General features: G+C 42.9%; 2 protein-coding genes across 2 annotated transcripts in view; one reads left to right on the top strand and one right to left on the bottom strand.

Moving 5' to 3' along the window:
* Positions 1-1,562: 1,562 nt before the first annotated feature.
* On the top strand, positions 1,563-15,379 carry LOC103184863 (asparagine--tRNA ligase, cytoplasmic). The gene is given in 15 exon segments (NM_001292933.1): positions 1,563-1,702; positions 4,163-4,245; positions 4,354-4,419; positions 5,324-5,416; positions 6,493-6,582; positions 7,386-7,464; positions 8,542-8,612; positions 8,949-9,035; positions 9,579-9,800; positions 10,155-10,354; positions 12,268-12,403; positions 12,582-12,695; positions 13,897-14,028; positions 14,789-14,920; positions 15,057-15,379. Coding segments are annotated over 15 exon segments (1,683 nt in total). The 5' UTR covers positions 1,563-1,656; the 3' UTR covers positions 15,189-15,379.
* A 1,430-nt stretch (positions 15,380-16,809) lies between these two features.
* The window catches only part of atp8b1 (ATPase phospholipid transporting 8B1), a 62,443-nt gene continuing 61,144 nt past the window's right edge, over positions 16,810-18,108 (bottom strand). Inside the window, exon 28 of the mRNA XM_007903081.2 lies at positions 16,810-17,858. Within this exon, the coding sequence (XP_007901272.1) occupies positions 17,631-17,858 (228 nt within the window). The 3' untranslated portion in view covers positions 16,810-17,630. The remainder of the gene's footprint in view (positions 17,859-18,108) is intronic.

The following is an 18,108-nucleotide window of genomic DNA, read 5'->3' as shown; positions in this document are numbered from 1 at the left end:
GAACCCGTATTTTATAATGTTGCATTAAAGCATCTCAAAAGCGTTTCACAAAAATTACTGTGAAGCAAAGGAATTGTTAATAGACAAATGCAGCAGCCATTTACCCTTAGCAAGGTCAGACAACAGCTATGAGGTGAAAGACTGCTTACTAATGCGATAGATTGTTGGCCAGGATACAGGGAGAAACTCCCTTCTCTTTCCAAAAAGTGACATCCTGAAGAAGATGTAGACAGGTCCTTGGTTGGATCTGACAGAGAGAGGTGTTTAGGATGAGCTTGAAGCAGCAATAAACAACAGAATTCTAGCTATATTGCTAAATCAGTAGAGTTGGGATCACCAGACGTCTTACTCAAGCTATATACATTAGGCCTCAACTGAAGGACTGCATATAATTTTGGTCACTGCCTTATAAGGGGGCTACCCAGGCCCTAGAGACAGCAGATAGGATGTAAGATGACCCCCAATAATAGAAGAATGAGCAACGATTAGACAAGCCACGGTACGAAGATAGGTGGGAGAGTAAGCGATGAGGATGACACACGAAGAATGCAAAGGGAAGTAGACAGACTAGGAGAGTGGGCAAGAAGGTGGCATATGGAGTATATTGTAGGAAGTGTGAAGTTTTCACCTAGGTTGTAAACATAGAAAACAGATTATTTTCTAGAGGGGGAAAGACTAGGTAGTGTTGGTGTTCAGAGGGATTTGGATGTTCTTGTACATCAGTCACACAAAGTTAGTATGTAGGTATATCTCTATAAATGTTGCTCAAACCTAAAATTTAAACCCAATGAGAGAGACACGGCCCCTCCCACAACCACAACCCGAGCCTCCCCTCGCCAGCTCCGCGCCCACAAACACCAACCGCCCCCCCCCCCCCCCTCCTCCGCACGAGGAGCGGGATGAGCTCTTCGACCACGCCTTTGGCCACCGTCCTGCTCTCCGCGCTCCCTAATCCAACCCCCACCCACCCACCCCCCGTTCGGGTCCAAATCCCTGACCTGCGCCTTGGGATGCCCTCCAAACGTGTAAGACGCTATACAAACGTAATTTTATATTGTGTATGTTTACAAGCAATGGAAGGAAGTATTTTAGAACGGTATTGTTGCATATTTTGCCCGTGCAGTTCAAAGAGTACGCAATTGTGATCTGTTTTAGACCCCCCCCCTCCACATCCCTTAATCTGGCCCTGATAATCACAGCATTAGATTTCCACGTATTGTTTTCTTCCTTCCCTTTTCCTTCCTCAATCTGCAAGCTGTGCTGTAAACGGAAAGTCCCTTTTCCATTCGCGGGTCTCCAGAATGCTCTCTGATTTTTTGGGGGAGGCTGATGCAACAAGTGAAAGTGGGAGCAGTGGGCGGCGAATTGTTCCGACAAATTGTCATTGACCCGAAATGTCAACTCGCTTTGCTCTCTCCATAGATGCTGCCTGACCTGCTGTGGGGTGGGGGGAGATGAGGGGGTGTTTGGCGGGTGGAGCCGGTGTGGGAGGGGTTGTGATTGTAGGAGGGCCCGTGTCTCTCTCATTGGGTTTATATATTGGGTTTGAACCACATTTATGCACAGATTATATTTCCTCTCGAGCCTCAGTGTGTTCTGTGTTCCTCTCCTCCTCCACCACCGTCCGCCTGTCAGCAGCACAAACAGCCCAGAGTCATGCCTGGCAGGGACGTGAGCAAACAGACGGCTCAGCTGTCACTGGGTAAGTGATCAGGTCTATTCTTATTATTATTATTGCTAGTAATACTGTTAATATTGTCGTTAAGATAATTATTAATAGTAATAACTATTCGCAGTACTACTGTTAAAAGTGTTATTAAGGTTATCGTTACTAGTAATTATTCATAGTAACACTTTTATATTGTTAAGATAATTATTCATAGAAGTAATTATTAATATTAGTGATAATATTATTAGGTTCTCACACTGCCTCTCTATCTGTGAGTCTTGTAGCTCAGTGGTTAGAGAACTCGCCTCGCAAGTCAGAGGGTTCGATTCCCGGCAGATTGAAATGTTAGGCAAGTTTCCTTACTCCACACGCCTCTGTTTACCCAGCAGTAAACAGGAACCCGGTTGTCAGTCGATTGATAGATTGTTTTTCTGTGGTCTAATGATTCCTTCAAAAAAATAAAAATAAATTGGTCACTTCTATCCACGACTGTTTGTGGGACTCTGCTGTGCCCAATTGGCTGCCGCGTTTCGCCCACAAATAATAATAATAAAAATATACAGTCGATTCACTTTACAGTATATCCTGTGAAGCGCTTTGAGATGTCTCAATGACGTGATAAGGTGCTTATCACGTCTTTGACACATCGCAAAGCGCTTCACAGAATATACTGTGAAGTGCATTGACTGCATTTTTGGGGCGAAACATGGCAACCAATTGTGCACAGCAGTGTCCCACAAACAGTTGTGGATTAAGTGACCAAATTATTTTTTTCCTTTTTGGAGGGAGAAAGAGAGAGATCAGAGGGGGAGAGAGAGATAGGTGGGGCAGAAAGAGATAAGAGACTTGCGATCGACTAGCAATTGGGTTCCTACTTACTGCGAGGTAAACTGGCTTGTGGAGTAACAAAGCGTACCCAACGCGTAACCCTCAATCCCTCCGCCTTGCTCTCTTCTTTCGCTCTTTTAGATCACAACTGATGACCTTTTTTCGATTGTGCTTCCGGCCACCTCCTCCTTTAGCTTGGCTTGATGTGAGGCTCTGCCACTGTTAAGCTTTTCAGGATGCTAATTCACGTGAAGGGCACTATATAAATGCAAGTTGTTGTTTACAGTCTCCATTTTCCCATCATCGTTTTTGTTGCCAGGGATTTTAACCCCACCCTCCACCCCTCTTGATTGCAAACCCTTTCCGATATGAAAGGTGTTGGTATACATATAATTTTTTGTTGTTTTACATCTTCCCCTGCCCCAGTTTAGCCCCTTAGCTATTGGGTGTTACCCTTTACCCGCTTGCTTATCGGGGCCAGGGCAATACTTATACCCCTGGGTGAATAGGTTTGGGGATTTACATTTCGTCTCGCATTTCAGCCCCCTGGTTATTGGTGGTATCACTCTCCCCTTTTGTTATTAGGGATTTGGCATTCCCTCTTTCACTTTCCCAGTGATTGAAAGGAGCAGACTGTTCTCTTGAATATCAGGGATGGGAGTTAGACATCAGTGATACAGAGAAAGAAATTCAGTAGCTGTTTTATGGGAGGGAGAGGGCAGTTGAAGTGTTATTTATAGGGGAAGATATCGTCCACTGAGGTTGGTTGCTTTGTAGGTAATTTACAGAGCTGGGGGGCAGAGTAAAGAAGCACTGGTAAGCACCCCTCACGCTGCTAAAACCCTGGTCCACGCGTTTGTCACCTCAAGGCTGGACTATGGGAACTCTCTCCTCGCCGGCCTTCCCGCCACTCCCTCTACAAGCTGCAGGTCACTCAGAACTCTGCAGCTCGTGTACTGTCCCACACCAGGCACCGCAACCACATCACTCCCACCCTCACTCGCCTCCACTGGCTCCCCATCCCCCAGAGGATTGATTTCAAGATCCTCATCCTCACCTATAAGGCCATCACGGCCTTGCTCCCTCCTACCTCTCTGACCTACTATCCCCCTACTTACCTGCCCGTACCCTCCGTTCCTCCGGCTCCGGTCTGCTCCACGTCCCCCGCCCCAATCGCCCTACCATCGGTGGTCGGACCTTCAGCCTCTCAGCCCCCAGGCTCTGGAACTCCATTCCCCCAGTGCCTTCGCCGCTTCCTCCCTTTCCTCCTTCAAGGCCGGTCTCAAAACCTTTCTCTTTGACCGAGCCTTCAGCTCCCCTCTCGACTCTCTTCCCCCTCCTCGCTCCCTCCCTTCCCTCCCCTCACCCTGACCATTTCCCCCCCTCCTTGCTCCCTCCCTTCCCTCCCCTCACCCTGACCATTTCCCCCTCCTCGCTCCCTCCCTTCCCTCCCCTCACCCTGAGCATTTCCCCCCTGCTCGGGTCCTGACCCAACTGTGCAGCGCCTTGGGACGTCCTCCTGACGTGAAAGGCGCTTTATAAATGGAATCTTGTTGTTGTTGTTGTTGTTAATATTGTTCCCCCAAAAAGGTCTTTTGATGGACACAATAACTGCTGCTGCTTTTCCTCTCGACAACTAAAAGATTGAGAATTAATATTTTGTAGATGAACTGTACGTGTCTGATCGTGAAGGGGATGATTCAGCAGGCACAGGAACGAAAGAGAAACCGTTCAAGACAGCTCTTCAGGTAAAAAAACAAAAATTAATTCTGCTTTGTGTTTTCAAAGAGGAAGAGCTTCTGTTTCATTTTAAATGTTCTCGTGACCCTTGCATTCATTTCGTTTCTGTCTTTTAGGCACTGACTGCATTTGGGAAGGAGCCATTCCCTACTATTTACGTGGATTCCCAAAAGGAAGGCGAGGTACAGTGTGTTTCCTTTTGCTTTAGCTTTTCCAAACCATGCGTATGAACATGCAAAGAACTAATGCCACGGGTGTGCCAAGGACAACTCTGTTTTAGCCACATGCACTAATGTTAGTAGAAAATGCCTTACTTACACAATGAAACATAAAGGAAAAAATGCACTGCATGTATGTTTACATGTATTTTTACTTAAACATCTATTTTCTTTTGTGAGCCGCACTAGATCCGGCGTTTTCAATCGTGTTACATACTGTTTTAGCCGATAACCAACAAGCAATAACCGAGGAAGTAAAGCATACACAACAATCATAAAACATTCACATGTTGCTTACCATTTTACCAACAAGCATACCAAAACATCAAAGTACACATACATATGTCGTGTGAATACGAGTTTTGCGATCACATGTCCAATGACGATGGCTGTTACTCATTTTTTATTTACTGATCAAAATACAATTTCACCACCTCTGGATTCCCAATCGCTACGTGTGACTAACGCATTGGACAACGCTGCGATAGATCAAACTGTACAAACACACATTAGTTGGGAATCTGGAGTTATGGAAGGGGATTGATGTCAGTCGATGTAGCAAGGTTGCATTTTAGGTAAACCTGCCAATAGTTAACAAATACATTGACTTTTGCAATGAAGCACGTGTCGCTGCTTCTATCAATGTCCTGGTGAGAATGCTTCATCAGTACAGACGTACAAACTTGGCTCATTGCAAGTATGGGAGGGAATTGAGAGAGCAAGGAAGAAATAGGGGGTTAAGATAATCACCTTGTTACTGCCATAATAGAGTGAAGTTAACCCTTCTACTTCCAGTGAGACGATCACATTCACAGTAAGTTCACATATTGCAAGGCCACATTTAATAGTGCAATAATCTATCTTTCAGCGCTGGGATGTTATATCTAACACACAGCTGAAAAATCTCAAGAAGCTCTGTCAACGAGGACAGGTGAAGAATGAAACAGCAGCCCAAAAAGAGGTGAGTGTTAACAGAAAAGTGTGCGAGTAGTCATTCATACACTTTTGACATATTAGTAGTCCGCTCTGACATACTCTGTTTCCTTTACTAATGATCAGAATATGAAGGTTTTTTTCTCTATTCCTGCTGTCTAGTTCCAAGAGCATTTCAGTGTCAGTTCCTAACGTGTGTTAGAAGGCTTCTGTGTGATCGTGGGCCTTGTGGAGAAGGAGTAGGTTTTAAGGCTGGACTTAAAAACTGATGGGAAGTGGGAGTGACAAAGGGGTAGAGAGAGGGAAGTAGTTTAAGGATAGAGGCGTGTAGCACTCAAAATTCCTGCCTCAGTCAGCACAGGCTGACAATCAACCTTTGAATAAGGTGTGGGGACAATAAATATTGAAACCGACCCCTGATTTATGTATTGTAAGCAAAATTATTTTGGGCAGACTAATTCCTAGAGGGCACAGTCCAGGCACATTGCTGTATGTAATTCAATACTAATTGCATTCTCTGAACCCACAGAGGTTGCGATTGGGGTGAAACTGTCAATCCTGCCTCGATTGTAGAGGGTGTCACATCTAAGCCTGACTCTCCCCACACGGCTGCCATACGTACACTACAGTGGTGGGTTCCAAAGAGAGACTAGGATGGGTAACCTGGCCTATTTTAACCTTCTTATCCCTGTGAGTTAGGGAGGTAGAGCCTAATTTAGCCACCCCAATTTAATTTAACTAATTTAGTCAATTGGCTGCCACGTTTTGCCCACAAAATGCACAGTCACTCCACTTTACAATATATTCTGTGAAACGCTATGAAATATTTCAATGACGTGATCAGGTGCTATATCAAATGCAAGAACTATTATTATTACCCCATGCAACAAGATCTGAGAACACCAAACTCAACAAGAACTGTGGTTTGAAGCAGAAAGTTCCTGTTTGTAAGTTGCAGCTCTAACCACTGCATCATCAGAGCTGCCGTGCCCTCAGGAACCAAAGATCTTGTGGTACAGGCGAGTGGGTGCTCCTATCAACACATGGTTTATAGGATGCCAAATTCAACCTTTATTATTTTAAAACGAATATCACTCTCAACAGATTGAAGATGCGTTACGCCGAGAGAAGAATCTGGAAGAGGCCAGAAAGGTAGTCATTAAACTGGACCCCAGTCTTCCAGAGCCAAAGTTGGTAAGTAATATTTGAAAAGTAACAGTGCATCAGTCCTCTTCAACTGGTGAGCAATCCTTTCCAGACAAGAGCCCTGTACAGTCTGGTTGAAGCCTGATGACTTTGAAGTTTGGTGGGCCTTGTGGGGAAAAAAATTAACTTTTAACTCAAATATTGAGATAATCCTTTCAGGACTGTGACTTAGACATGGGTTCGGTACATGTTTCTACTTTCTTATCCATCAGTGAATGAACTGATGTGGTTCTGTGCACATTGAAGGTGTCTGAGCCCTTAGCAGGACTTGATATTTGTGGGAAAGACCTGACACATCACCAATCGCTCATTGGCACAAAAATACACGTTCAGTTAGTAAGTATAAAGACAATAATTGCTCACAGCAATAGGATTACAAAGGAGTGGAATAGAAACTGAGGTTCATCTGGTGATCTCAAGAGTTCTTTAAAAGAAATGTGCACTGCTCTTATCTCTTGTCTCTTAAATCAATCTCTGTGTCACATAATTATCTATTAAATTTGCTGATGCAGTCAGCCTCCACTGCCTCCCTTAGAATCCATTCCATGTATTCACTGCTCTCATTAAAAGTAATGGGATCTCAACTTGTCTATTCCCTTTCCCTCTTCTGAGCTTGCTAATAAATTGTGTGCTGCCCTGGAAATCTGCGTTTACACTTCTATTAAGCTTTTGTGGCTTTTCCCTCAAAGTAACACTGTTTATACTGCTTTGTGGATTTGTGTTTGGGACAGAAATGTGCCTGTATCTGGAATGTGTTGGATGCGGATAAACTTTGAATTTCTTTCCTGCAGGTGAAAATACGAGACACTGAAGCTCATCGAGGGGAGCGAGTGAAGATCTTTGGCTGGATTCATAGATTACGCAGACAAGGTGCGATTTCTGCCTTTGAGATTATTTCTAGGGTGGAAACATTACTCAGTTCTTGTAATTGTTTTCTGTTTCTTTCTACACATGTAGGTAATGGGTGTGGGATGTGGGTGTGTGGTGGGGGGGTGGGTGAGTCTAGGTGATAGGAACCTAGGAGGAGTAAAGCAGCAAAGAGATCTGGAGATTCAGATCCCAAAATCTCTAAATGTAGCTCCACAGGTAGATAAGGCTAGTACAAGGGCCAATGGGGTCTGGCTTCATATCCAGAGGGCTAGAATATAAAAGTAAGGAGGTGATGTTGAATTTATATAAAACCTTGGTTTGACCACATTATGTTTAATGTATTATGTTTATGAGGATCTTACAAGGGCTGGCAGGTTACTGCTATCAGGATAGCCTGGATAGGTTAGGCCTTTATTCGCTAGAGGAGATATTTAAGAGAGGACCTGATAGAGGTGTTTACAATTATAAAATGGTTTAATGAGTTGAACATAAATAGGCTATGTCTCCTGGTTGGGGATCTGTAACTAGGGGACACAAGTATAAGAGAGATTAGGGGATCTAAAAAAGAACGCAGAGGATAGTGGGATTTTGGAACTTGCCATCTGAAGCGGTGGTTGAATCAACTATTGTAGAAGCCTTCAGAGGACGCTAGACCGTGACATGAGGGAGGGGGGAATCGAAAGGTGTGAGAGAGAATAAGGAATGGGGGAAGATTGGTTGGGAGTATGAATACCGGAATGGGTTGTTTGAGCCAAGTGGTTTGTTTCCGTGCTGTACATACTTTATAAATTCTTTTCTCTTTTAAAATATCGAAAATACTGTTGAGTCAGTTATTTAAAATGTTGGTAATAGTGTTACAAGTTATGATTTGCTATCATCTCTTTGGAAAAAGAAAGTAATTTTCTCCCAGGCCAGCTATCCCACCCCATGGTATCCACCTTGTGTGGTTTGGATGCCCTGAAGCATGGAGATGAGTGTTCTGCATTAATCCAAGGATTGTTGTTGTATTACACTTTAAACAGTAAGACAAATGTTTGCTATTAGGAAAGGTGATGACTGTAACGTTTGTCTTTACAGGAAAGAACTTGATGTTTGTGATTCTGCGAGATGGCACAGGATTCCTGCAGTGTGTACTCAGTGATGAGCTGGTAAAGAGCCTTATGTTTTCTTTATTACAATTCATTAAATGCAAAATTCATTAAATTGTATAAAGTATGGTGCACATTACCAATACAAGTGTTCAACACTCAAGGTGTTCAACAACTGCCTTAATCGTGTGATTTTTTTTGTTCACTTTAGCAATACAATCATTGCTTGCAATAATATAAAAACATTTTGGGATCGCTAATTAATTTGATATGTACAACCAGAGTTGGGTGCGTTTTCTGTTGTGTTTGTATTTACCCACAAACTACGGTAAAGAGTACGTGTGTTTTAAATGCAATTCATCAGAACGTAAAACAATTCTGCTTTTCCTCTTGCAGTGTCAATGTTACAATGCACTGGTCCTGTCCACAGAGAGCTCCGTTGCACTTTATGGTACCTTGAAGATTGTACCAGAAGGGAAGATGGTAAGGATATGATGAACACATAAGAAAAGTGTAGGAAAAAGAACAACCCGGATAATTTGTCTCATGCACATCTTGCTCCTATTCCAACCTCTGACTGAGCTGTGTTTTATCCCAAGCCCAGAATCAATCTTCTCTTGAATGAAGAATCTCCTCTCTTTCAAGTCCTATTTGAAAACTTTTCCTGTTCGACCGTGCTTATGCCACCTCCCCCGTCCCCCAGGTTTGGAGTCGGGCTCCGCCACTGTTAAGCGCTCTGAGACACTACCCTGCATGGAGGGCGCTATATAAGTGCACCGTGGTTTCTAGTATCTTCAAAAAATAAATTGGCAGCAACTTTTTAAGCATTGATGTCTTTTCAAATATTGACAACGTGCAGTTTTTTTCAACTATGCACTTTCTGTGTGAATGAAAGGGAGACTGAGTGTATTATTAATGTAGTTAACTTAAGGGCAAATGAAAACCAGTGAGGGCTTTGATGAGGAAAGATGTTCCTTTCTATGCATCCACTTCTGCTTTAAAGTGGTGCCTTGACTCTTTCCTCAGGCTCCTGGTGGGCACGAATTGATCTGTGATTACTGGGAGCTGATCGGCCTGGCCCCACCTGGAGGTGCAGACAATTTGCTGAACGAGGAATCTGACGTAGACGTGCAGCTCAACAATCGTCACATGATGCTGAGAGGGGAGAACATGTCCAAGATTTTCAAAGTACGATCCGCACTGATACAGTGCTTTAGGGACCACTACTTTGACCGCGGCTACTTTGAGGTACGTTACTTGCCGTCTTCTTTGTGCTAAGTGTGCAAGGGGGGGGGGGGGCAGATGTTTGTTTCGTCTGAAGGACGGCACCTCCAACAATGCAGCACACCCTCAGCACTGTATTGGGGGTGTCAGACTGGACTGAGAGTTAAAAGTCCTTACTTACAAGAAGATTAGAAGGGTTCCACAAGGGTTAGAAATTCATCTTTCTAACCCATCCATTTTGTTGTTGTTGCTCTTTGGGTTCACATTGCCTGGCCACAAGTGAACACCCAACTATGACAGTACGTGAGAGGAGAAGCGTTTAATTTCTACATGTTGAAGCAACTGAGCATTTTGGTTGATGTATTTTTAATCCTCCAGATCACTCCACCGACATTGGTGCAGACACAGGTGGAGGGAGGTTCCACTCTCTTCAAAATGAACTATTTTGGAGAGGAAGCCTTTCTGACCCAGTCTTCTCAACTGTACTTGGAGACCTGCCTGCCTTCCCTTGGGGATGTTTTCTGCATCGCCCAGTCCTATCGTGCTGAACAGTCTCGGACACGTAGACACCTTGCAGAGTCAGTAACCTTTCTTTTTTGTGAGCATTTACATTCCTTAACTGTCATGCTCTATTGTGTTGCTATTAAACTATTGGTTCATGAACACGAAAACAGCAGTGAATTATGGTTAGCCCGGTTAGGACCCGTGTTCAATTTCCAGGCGGGACAAAACCATAGGCAAGTTTCTCCACACGCCTAGAACTTGTTTACCTAACAGTAAGTTGGAAAACGGTTGGTAGTCATTTGGCAAATCGCTTTCCGGGGTTAATAATCCCACAAAAAAAGAATTTGGTTACTCAATCCACGATGGTGCACAAATTAGCTGACGGGTTTCGCCCACAGAATACAACCAGTCAATCCACTTTACAATCAATTCTACAAAGTGCTTTGAGATGTCTCAATAATGTGACGAGATGCTATTTCGAATACAAAGACTATTATTATTACTTTGTCAAAGAAGGTGGTTTGTTATTCAGAGCACAAGATTCCAGTGAGACATAGAGAGTACTTGACCTGAAGGATAAAAAGAACTTATTAACAGAAGTTTTGCCAAGAGACCAAACGGCTAAGTGAAAATGAAACTAAGATAAGAAATAGGGCATTTATAGGAAAACGAGTATTATATAGAAAGTGTTGCTAATCTCTCACACCCTCAGCCCCTCCCCCCATCCACCACCACACACACAAACACAATGAATTGGGCCATCTTTACATCCCTCGAGCCCTTCCACTACATCAGCAGCCGTGTTTTCAGCCACTAAACCTCAAAACTCCCAGCCTCAATCCCCACTTTGCTCCCTCCTTACCCATCTTCAGATCTCACACGAAGACCTTCCTTTTTGATCGTACCTACGCTCATCTCCCCTCTTTCCCCGGCTCAGTGTCCGCCATTGTTAAAGTGTTTATCATGGAGTCCTGTAGCTCAGTGGTTAGAGCACTCGCTTTGCAAGTGAGAGACCTGAGTTCAATTCCCGGCAGAGGGCGAAACCTCGTGGGCAAGTTACCTTACTCCACACAGAGCCTAATAATAATCCCTCCAAAACCAACAAACAATAATAAATTGGTCATTTTCAATCTACGACTGTTTGTGGGACATTGCTGTGCGTTTTCCTTTCCGGGGTTAATAATCCCACCAAAAAGGAATTTGGTCACTCAATCCACGATGGTGCACAAATTGGCTGACGGGTTTCACCTACAGAATACACCCAGTCAATCCACTTTACAATCAATTCTACAAAGTGCTTTGAGATGTCTCAATAATGTGACAAGATGCTATTTCAAATACAAAGACTATTATTATTACTTTGCCAAAGAAGGTGGTTTGTTATTCAGAGCACAATATTCTTGTTTTCCTGTAAATGCGTTATTTACAAACTTAGTTTTGTTTTCACTAGCTCTGGGCCATGTCTCTCAAAAACTCTGTTTATAAGTTTATGCAGTCCTGTACCTCAGTGGATAGAGCACTCGCCTTGCAAGCAAGAGACCTGGTTTTGATTCCTGGCAGAGCGAATCATTGACAAGTTTCCTTACTCCACACAATTCTGTTTATCTAGGAGTAAGTAGGAACCTGGTTGTTAGTCGATTGGCGGATCGCTTTTCCAGGGATAGTAATTCCTTCAAAAAATAAAACAATAATAAAGTGGTCACTTCAATCCATGACTGTTTGTGGACACTGCTGTACGCAATTGGCTGCTGCGAATCGCACACAAAATATACAGTCAATTCACTTTACAGTATATTATGTGAAGAGCTTTGAGACGTCTCAAAGACGTGATCAGGTGCTATATCAAATGCAAGGATTGTCATATTATTATGAAGACTGTTTCAATTTTGAGCCCCACTTATGACATGATGGATGGAGCCATTCACATAGTCTAATGCAGTAGAATTGCAGTGAGAGCACCTTCAATTATGTGTGCTCTAACTTGTAGGTACACTCACATTGAGGGAGAATGTGCCTTTATTACCTACGATGACCTTCTGAACCGTCTGGAAGATCTGGTGTGTGACGTGGTTGACCGTATTCTCAAGTCACCGTTTGGAGATCTTGTGCGTGAATTGCATCCAGTAAGTGACAGGAAAACCTCTCTCTGTTTAGTGTAAAGATATCAGCCTGGCCATTTGTTCAGCTTTTATACCACTAAATAACTAAATAACCACTAAATAAAATCAATAGAATCAGGAGAAGCTACTTGGCTTGAATGTCTCTGTGTTAATGTCTTCTTTTGCGTTTTTTTTAATTTAGGAATTTCAGCCGCCCAAGCGCCCGTTCAGGAGGATGAACTACACTGATGCCATCACCTGGCTCAAAGAGCACGACTATAAAAAGGAAGATGGAACTTTCTACGAGTTTGGAGAAGTGAGTGTTGCATTTTTATAACATCCCGGAGCCCTTGATAGTGGCGGAGCATGATGCCGAGTGGGGGGGAAGGTGACTGCAGGCACGGTCGAAGAGGAAGGTCTTCAGGCGCGATCTGAAGATCGGGAAGGATGGAGCAAGGGATAGAGGAAGAGTGTTCTGGTTGAGGAGCAGTGTGAGACAGGAGAGAGATTTAGAGGTAAAGTGATATAGAAATATACTTGTCAGTGGTCTTTGAGGGTAAGATGTGAATGTGAATTGGTAACTGTTCCTGGGGGTGGAAGCTTAGGGTGGTGGTAATGGGAGGTTAGGTTCAAATCTGGGAGGTATTCAGTGGGCACCTCTGAGTTATATGCTGTGATCTGTTAGTGTTGCCTATTAATGGCTCGGTTACTCAGTGTAGTTACAAAGGTGGGGGGAGGGGGGAGAGACGTAGGATGTGGTAAATAGGATACTCAGCACAGATCATCACTGGTGTTTCATATAGATTCAACAAGTGATGAGAATAAGTTCAGCAAAATCTTAATAGCAACTATACTTACTATTGATTTGGAGGAAGCAGCCAAGCATTGTAACTTACCGTATCAAGAATAACAAACAATGGGATGATCACTAGCAAGTATATAGCCTGTATCATGGAGAAAGTAAATCCAGAACAATGCTTTAAATAATGTCAAGGCAAAAGGACAAGACTCCCAGAGTTCTAAAGGACATGTTATCACAGAAACTGGGGAGAATTTCTTTGGCTAAGGGATGACCGACAGACAGGTTGTCGGGAGAGTGGTTGAGGCCAGGGCACTGAACAAGTTGAAGAGCTGGCTTGGTGCTGTAGGTAGGGTTGCTGTTAAAATGTTGCTAAACTTATTCCTATCACTTGTTAAATCTATGTGAAATACCAGTGATGATCTGTGCTGTGTATCCTATTTGCCACATTTGTATGGTGACACCTGGTTTATTAAAGGGCTAAATTATTGAGGTGGCAGAGAGCTTTGTTGCTTTGATCCAGAGTTTGGAAAGGTAATCTGTGTATTTGGTACAGTGCCTTTCACGTCATGAAAGTCCCAAAGTGCTTCACAGGATTTACTGTAAAGTTGAGTGACTGTGTTTGAGGGTAAATATTGAACTTGAGAAAGTGATCGAGGCCAGTTATTAACAGTCATGTGTCTGGACAAAATCAACCTGTTATGTTTTCCTCCCACAGGATATTCCCGAGGCTCCGGAGAGAATGATGACCGACGCGATCAACGAGCCAATTCTGCTGTGTCGCTTCCCTGCTGAGATCAAGTCTTTCTACATGGAGCGCTGCCCTGAGGATCGCAGGCTGACTGAATCGGTCAGTGCCTAGGTTGCACGTGTAGCCATTGTGGGCGGCTCGTTGAAGTCAAACACATCTGTGAATTGGCCCAAATGAAGCAGTCCTCCAAAGAGCTTTTAGATTTATAGCCATCATCAGACTTTATTTATCACCAAATGATCTGTGCAGGCTACATTCTGTGTCCTGGTGCCGTTTGCCAATGGGCTTTGATTTAGACTAGGGAAAGCAAGCTTAGTATTGTCTTCAGATCCTTGCTCTCCCTGACTTGTATATAAATGAGGTGAACTGACAGCTTTGACTGTTGCACAGCTGCATGTAATTGATGCTGTTGTACTGTAACCTGTAATTTAATAATCTTTATATTGGATTTGTCCATGTCTTGGAGACTGTGCTGTGCACGTGGATGGTATCTCATTACCCCCAATACGCCGCTTGCATAAAATAGAGCTCAGAAAAGACTCCAGACGTCTGCATTCCTCACGGTCATTACTTTTATGCTATTAAGGTTTAAGATCAGTTGGAACTCAATTTTAGTGTGGACGAAGGTTTTCCACAGTTCTTGAAATGACTGAGACTGACAAGAGTAGGATGAGCAAATTTTCGGTAAATTGTCGTTGTGTAACTTGATTTGTTTAAGAGAAAATGTTATTGAAACTATCTTTGTGTTACAGACCAAACGTGCGTGTGTTGTGAAACCTGAAGTTTTTGTTTGTAACCTCGTAGACAGGACTAAAGGAATAATTTGGTTTCTGATGTTATAATCTGAGCTGTTTTCCAGGTTGATGTTCTGATGCCGAATGTTGGTGAGATTGTGGGAGGATCGATGCGTATCTGGGACAGTGATGAGCTGTTGGAGGGTTACAAACGTGAAGGGATTGATTGCACTCCATATTACTGGTACACTGACCAGGTAAGTTAGAGCCCAATTTTCTTTTCCTTTAAGAAATGTGTCTGGGTTTCTCATCAAAGAGCCACTTAGATTTAGGTCAGCCAGTTAGATTTCTGTAAATCCTCACGCAGTAACTTACTTATTCTTTCCTCCCCAGCGTAAATATGGCACGTGTCCACATGGCGGATATGGATTGGGGCTGGAACGTTTCTTAACTTGGCTTCTCAACAGGCACCATATCAGAGATGTCGTCTTGTACCCACGTTTCGTTCAGCGTTGCAAACCGTAATGCCTCAACTAATTCTCAATGTTCTGCAAGATTGAAAGAAATCTGAGCAAAAGGAAACCACTTAGAAACAAACCACAGCTGATTAAACATTGCATATGTCATTAAAAAATGCTTTTCTTGCCTGTTTCCTTAACATGTAACCTTCAAGCAATTATTGTTTCACCAACTCCTAATCTATATTAAATGACCCCAAAAAGCATTAAGTGCACTGATTTTCTTTTTGTTGAGTGTCTTTTTGTATATGCTGTGTCCATTAAATTTATACAAAAAGGGAATTGTTAACATCTGAATGCCAAAAGTGGGTGTTGAAGAGGTTTGGCCTGATTGTAGGAGGTTTGCAGGTTTGGCCTGATTGTCCTACAATGCACTGTTTTGGATGTTTCTTGTCTCGGTTCTGAAATGACTACCTTTACCTATTATCAGGAGAGGCTAGAGAAGCTAGGATTATTATTCCTGAAGCAGAGAAGTTTAAGAGAGACTTAATGGAAGTTTTCAAAATGATGAGGGGATTCGATAGGGTGAACAAGGAAAAAATAATTTCACTGCTCGGTGGGTCTGTAACCTGAGGACACCGATTTAAAATAGTTCTTAAAAGAAACGAGGTGAGGAGAAATTTATTCACACATCGAGTTGTTTGGATCTGGAATGCATTGCCTGAAAGGGTGGTGGAAGCTGATTCTATAGCAACTTTTAAGAGAGTAGATATTTTTGGGCGGAAGGACAAGTTTGCAGGGCTATAGGGAGAGTGGTGGAGTAGGATTAATTTGATAGCTCTTTTCCAAAAGCCAGCACAGACACAATGGGCTGAATGCCCCCCTTCTGTGCTGTACAATTCTGATTGGAGTCCTTAGTGGTTAGACCGCTCACCTCTCAAGCAAGAGGACCTGAATTCGATTCCTGGGCAAGGTGAAACCTTATGCAAGTGTCCTTACTCCACACCCTTTTTGCCTACAACACTTCACTTAACAGTATATTCTGAAACACTGAGTCGTCTCAATGATATGTAAGACACTATAGCAAATGTAAGGATTATTTTTATATTATATCTGAGCTTGTTTTTATAGCTGTCAAAAGTCAAACCCCAGTAGCGGCAAGAGTATTTAATGGGATAACCTGCATTTTTGGTGAAAAATTTGAAAAAAATACATCTCCAAGATGCAAAGGGAGATCAGCAAAATGGGCTCAATTGTGAACTCTGATAGGAATAGAACCAGTGCCTCCCGTGAAGTATTAGGGGCCATTGATGATCATGTTTGCAGTAATAAGTTATAGCATATAGACTTGTATGGCCAGTACGAGAGAGAAAATGGAGGCTGATTTGAAGGGTTGATGGACACTGGGAACCATTGGGACAATTTGCCTCAAAACCACCCATAACTTCTTTTGTAAATTGCTGTCCCTATGTAAAACTTGCATTCAGATAGTTACAACAGAGGAATACCATGTCCTCCATTTAATAATCCTTATATTTGATAACACATTGTCAGAACATCCCACTACTTAATCCACCTCTTCCCCTTTAAAAAGAAAAAACATGCAGTTAAAATATTAACAACAGAAGCAGATGACAAATGCATATAGATTTTTAAAATCATTCAGTACATTTCCTTTGTTTAAAAAAGTTTATTGTCAACAGAGGAAAACCTGAATCAACTGAAACAATTTTATTTACTCTTGAAATTTTACAAAATATTCTCTTTTTTAAGAACTTCAGATGAAACACAAAATGTTTTTTGTGCAGATAAAAAATATATTTAGATACTGCGTATTAGAAGATCAACAAGAAACCTTTGTTTTTTTAATAAAGGTATGGAGTCACCAAATTAGGTAAAGCAGGAGGAAAAATATAATTCTGTATTTACAAGCAGTGATGAGGACTTTATGAACAAGAGTGAATCTGTACATTATACATATGTAAACATTGGACAGTTTTAAAATAGCACACATCGTCTTCTGCCTTATGCTCTGAACTTAAACTGTAATACACATCCTCTCTAAGTTGCTCTGTGGAGATTATGTACTGTTGACTTGTCTCATAGTAGCAACGGAAACCCTGGGATTCTGTGTTGAGTTTCATTTGTACCATTGGCTCCTGGAGATCAAGACAGCGATTCCCTCAGAAGTCAGTTCTGGCTCCAGCATTGGCCCCTGGAGGGTGGGGGGATTGAGAGAGTAGGTAGAGTAGGGTTGGAGGGGGGGGTGGGTGTTGGGGGTGGCATCAAAATCATTCTCACGTCTCGTACAAAACCGTACTGATCATCATCCGAAGAGCGACAGCAAATAGCTTGGAAATGAAACTTACAATCTTCCTATCAATCCCCGAGAAATGTGGGTTTAAAATTAATTCCCCCCTTTCATCCTACTCCACCTCCCGAGGCTTCCCAAGTGTCCTTTTCTTTAAAAAAAATGTTGTATTGTATTTTAAAAAGAAAGTCGTTGGTTTCAGCTGGCGTCTCCGCCCGCATTATTCTGTGTGCTCCTGCTGGCTCCGGCATGGGAGTTCGGGTCTTTTCTCCGGATACTCCTGCCCGAGGAGATAAGGTCCGCGAATCCTCGTTGGTGTGAAAATGCGTAGGCTGATCGCCGAGTGGAGACGTTCCTCTGGAATCCGCTCGGCTGCCTGGTCGGAGGCAGTGGCTCGCTCTCATATTTCTTCCGGTTCATCTGAATCTAAGGATTTAAGAATAAAATAATAATCCAATAATAATCCTTCTGTTTGATATCGCGTCTCATCGCATCATAGAGGCGTCTCGAGTGCTTGTACAATCTCTCCACCGAAGGTCAACCTGCAGCAAACTCCACCTACCCAGTCACTCCAGTCCTCGCCAGGCTTCGCCCCACCACAACGTCTCCTCCCGATGTGAAAGGCGCTACACAAATGTCATTTATTGTCATTGTTGCAAAGCTCGGCCGGTGTGAT

This window comes from Callorhinchus milii, unplaced genomic scaffold, assembly GCF_018977255.1.
Source record: "Callorhinchus milii isolate IMCB2004 unplaced genomic scaffold, IMCB_Cmil_1.0 Scaffold1, whole genome shotgun sequence".
NCBI classification, from domain to species: domain Eukaryota; kingdom Metazoa; phylum Chordata; class Chondrichthyes; order Chimaeriformes; family Callorhinchidae; genus Callorhinchus; species Callorhinchus milii.
Note: the sequence above shows the minus strand (reverse complement) of the source record. Positions and strands in the feature narration are given on the sequence as shown.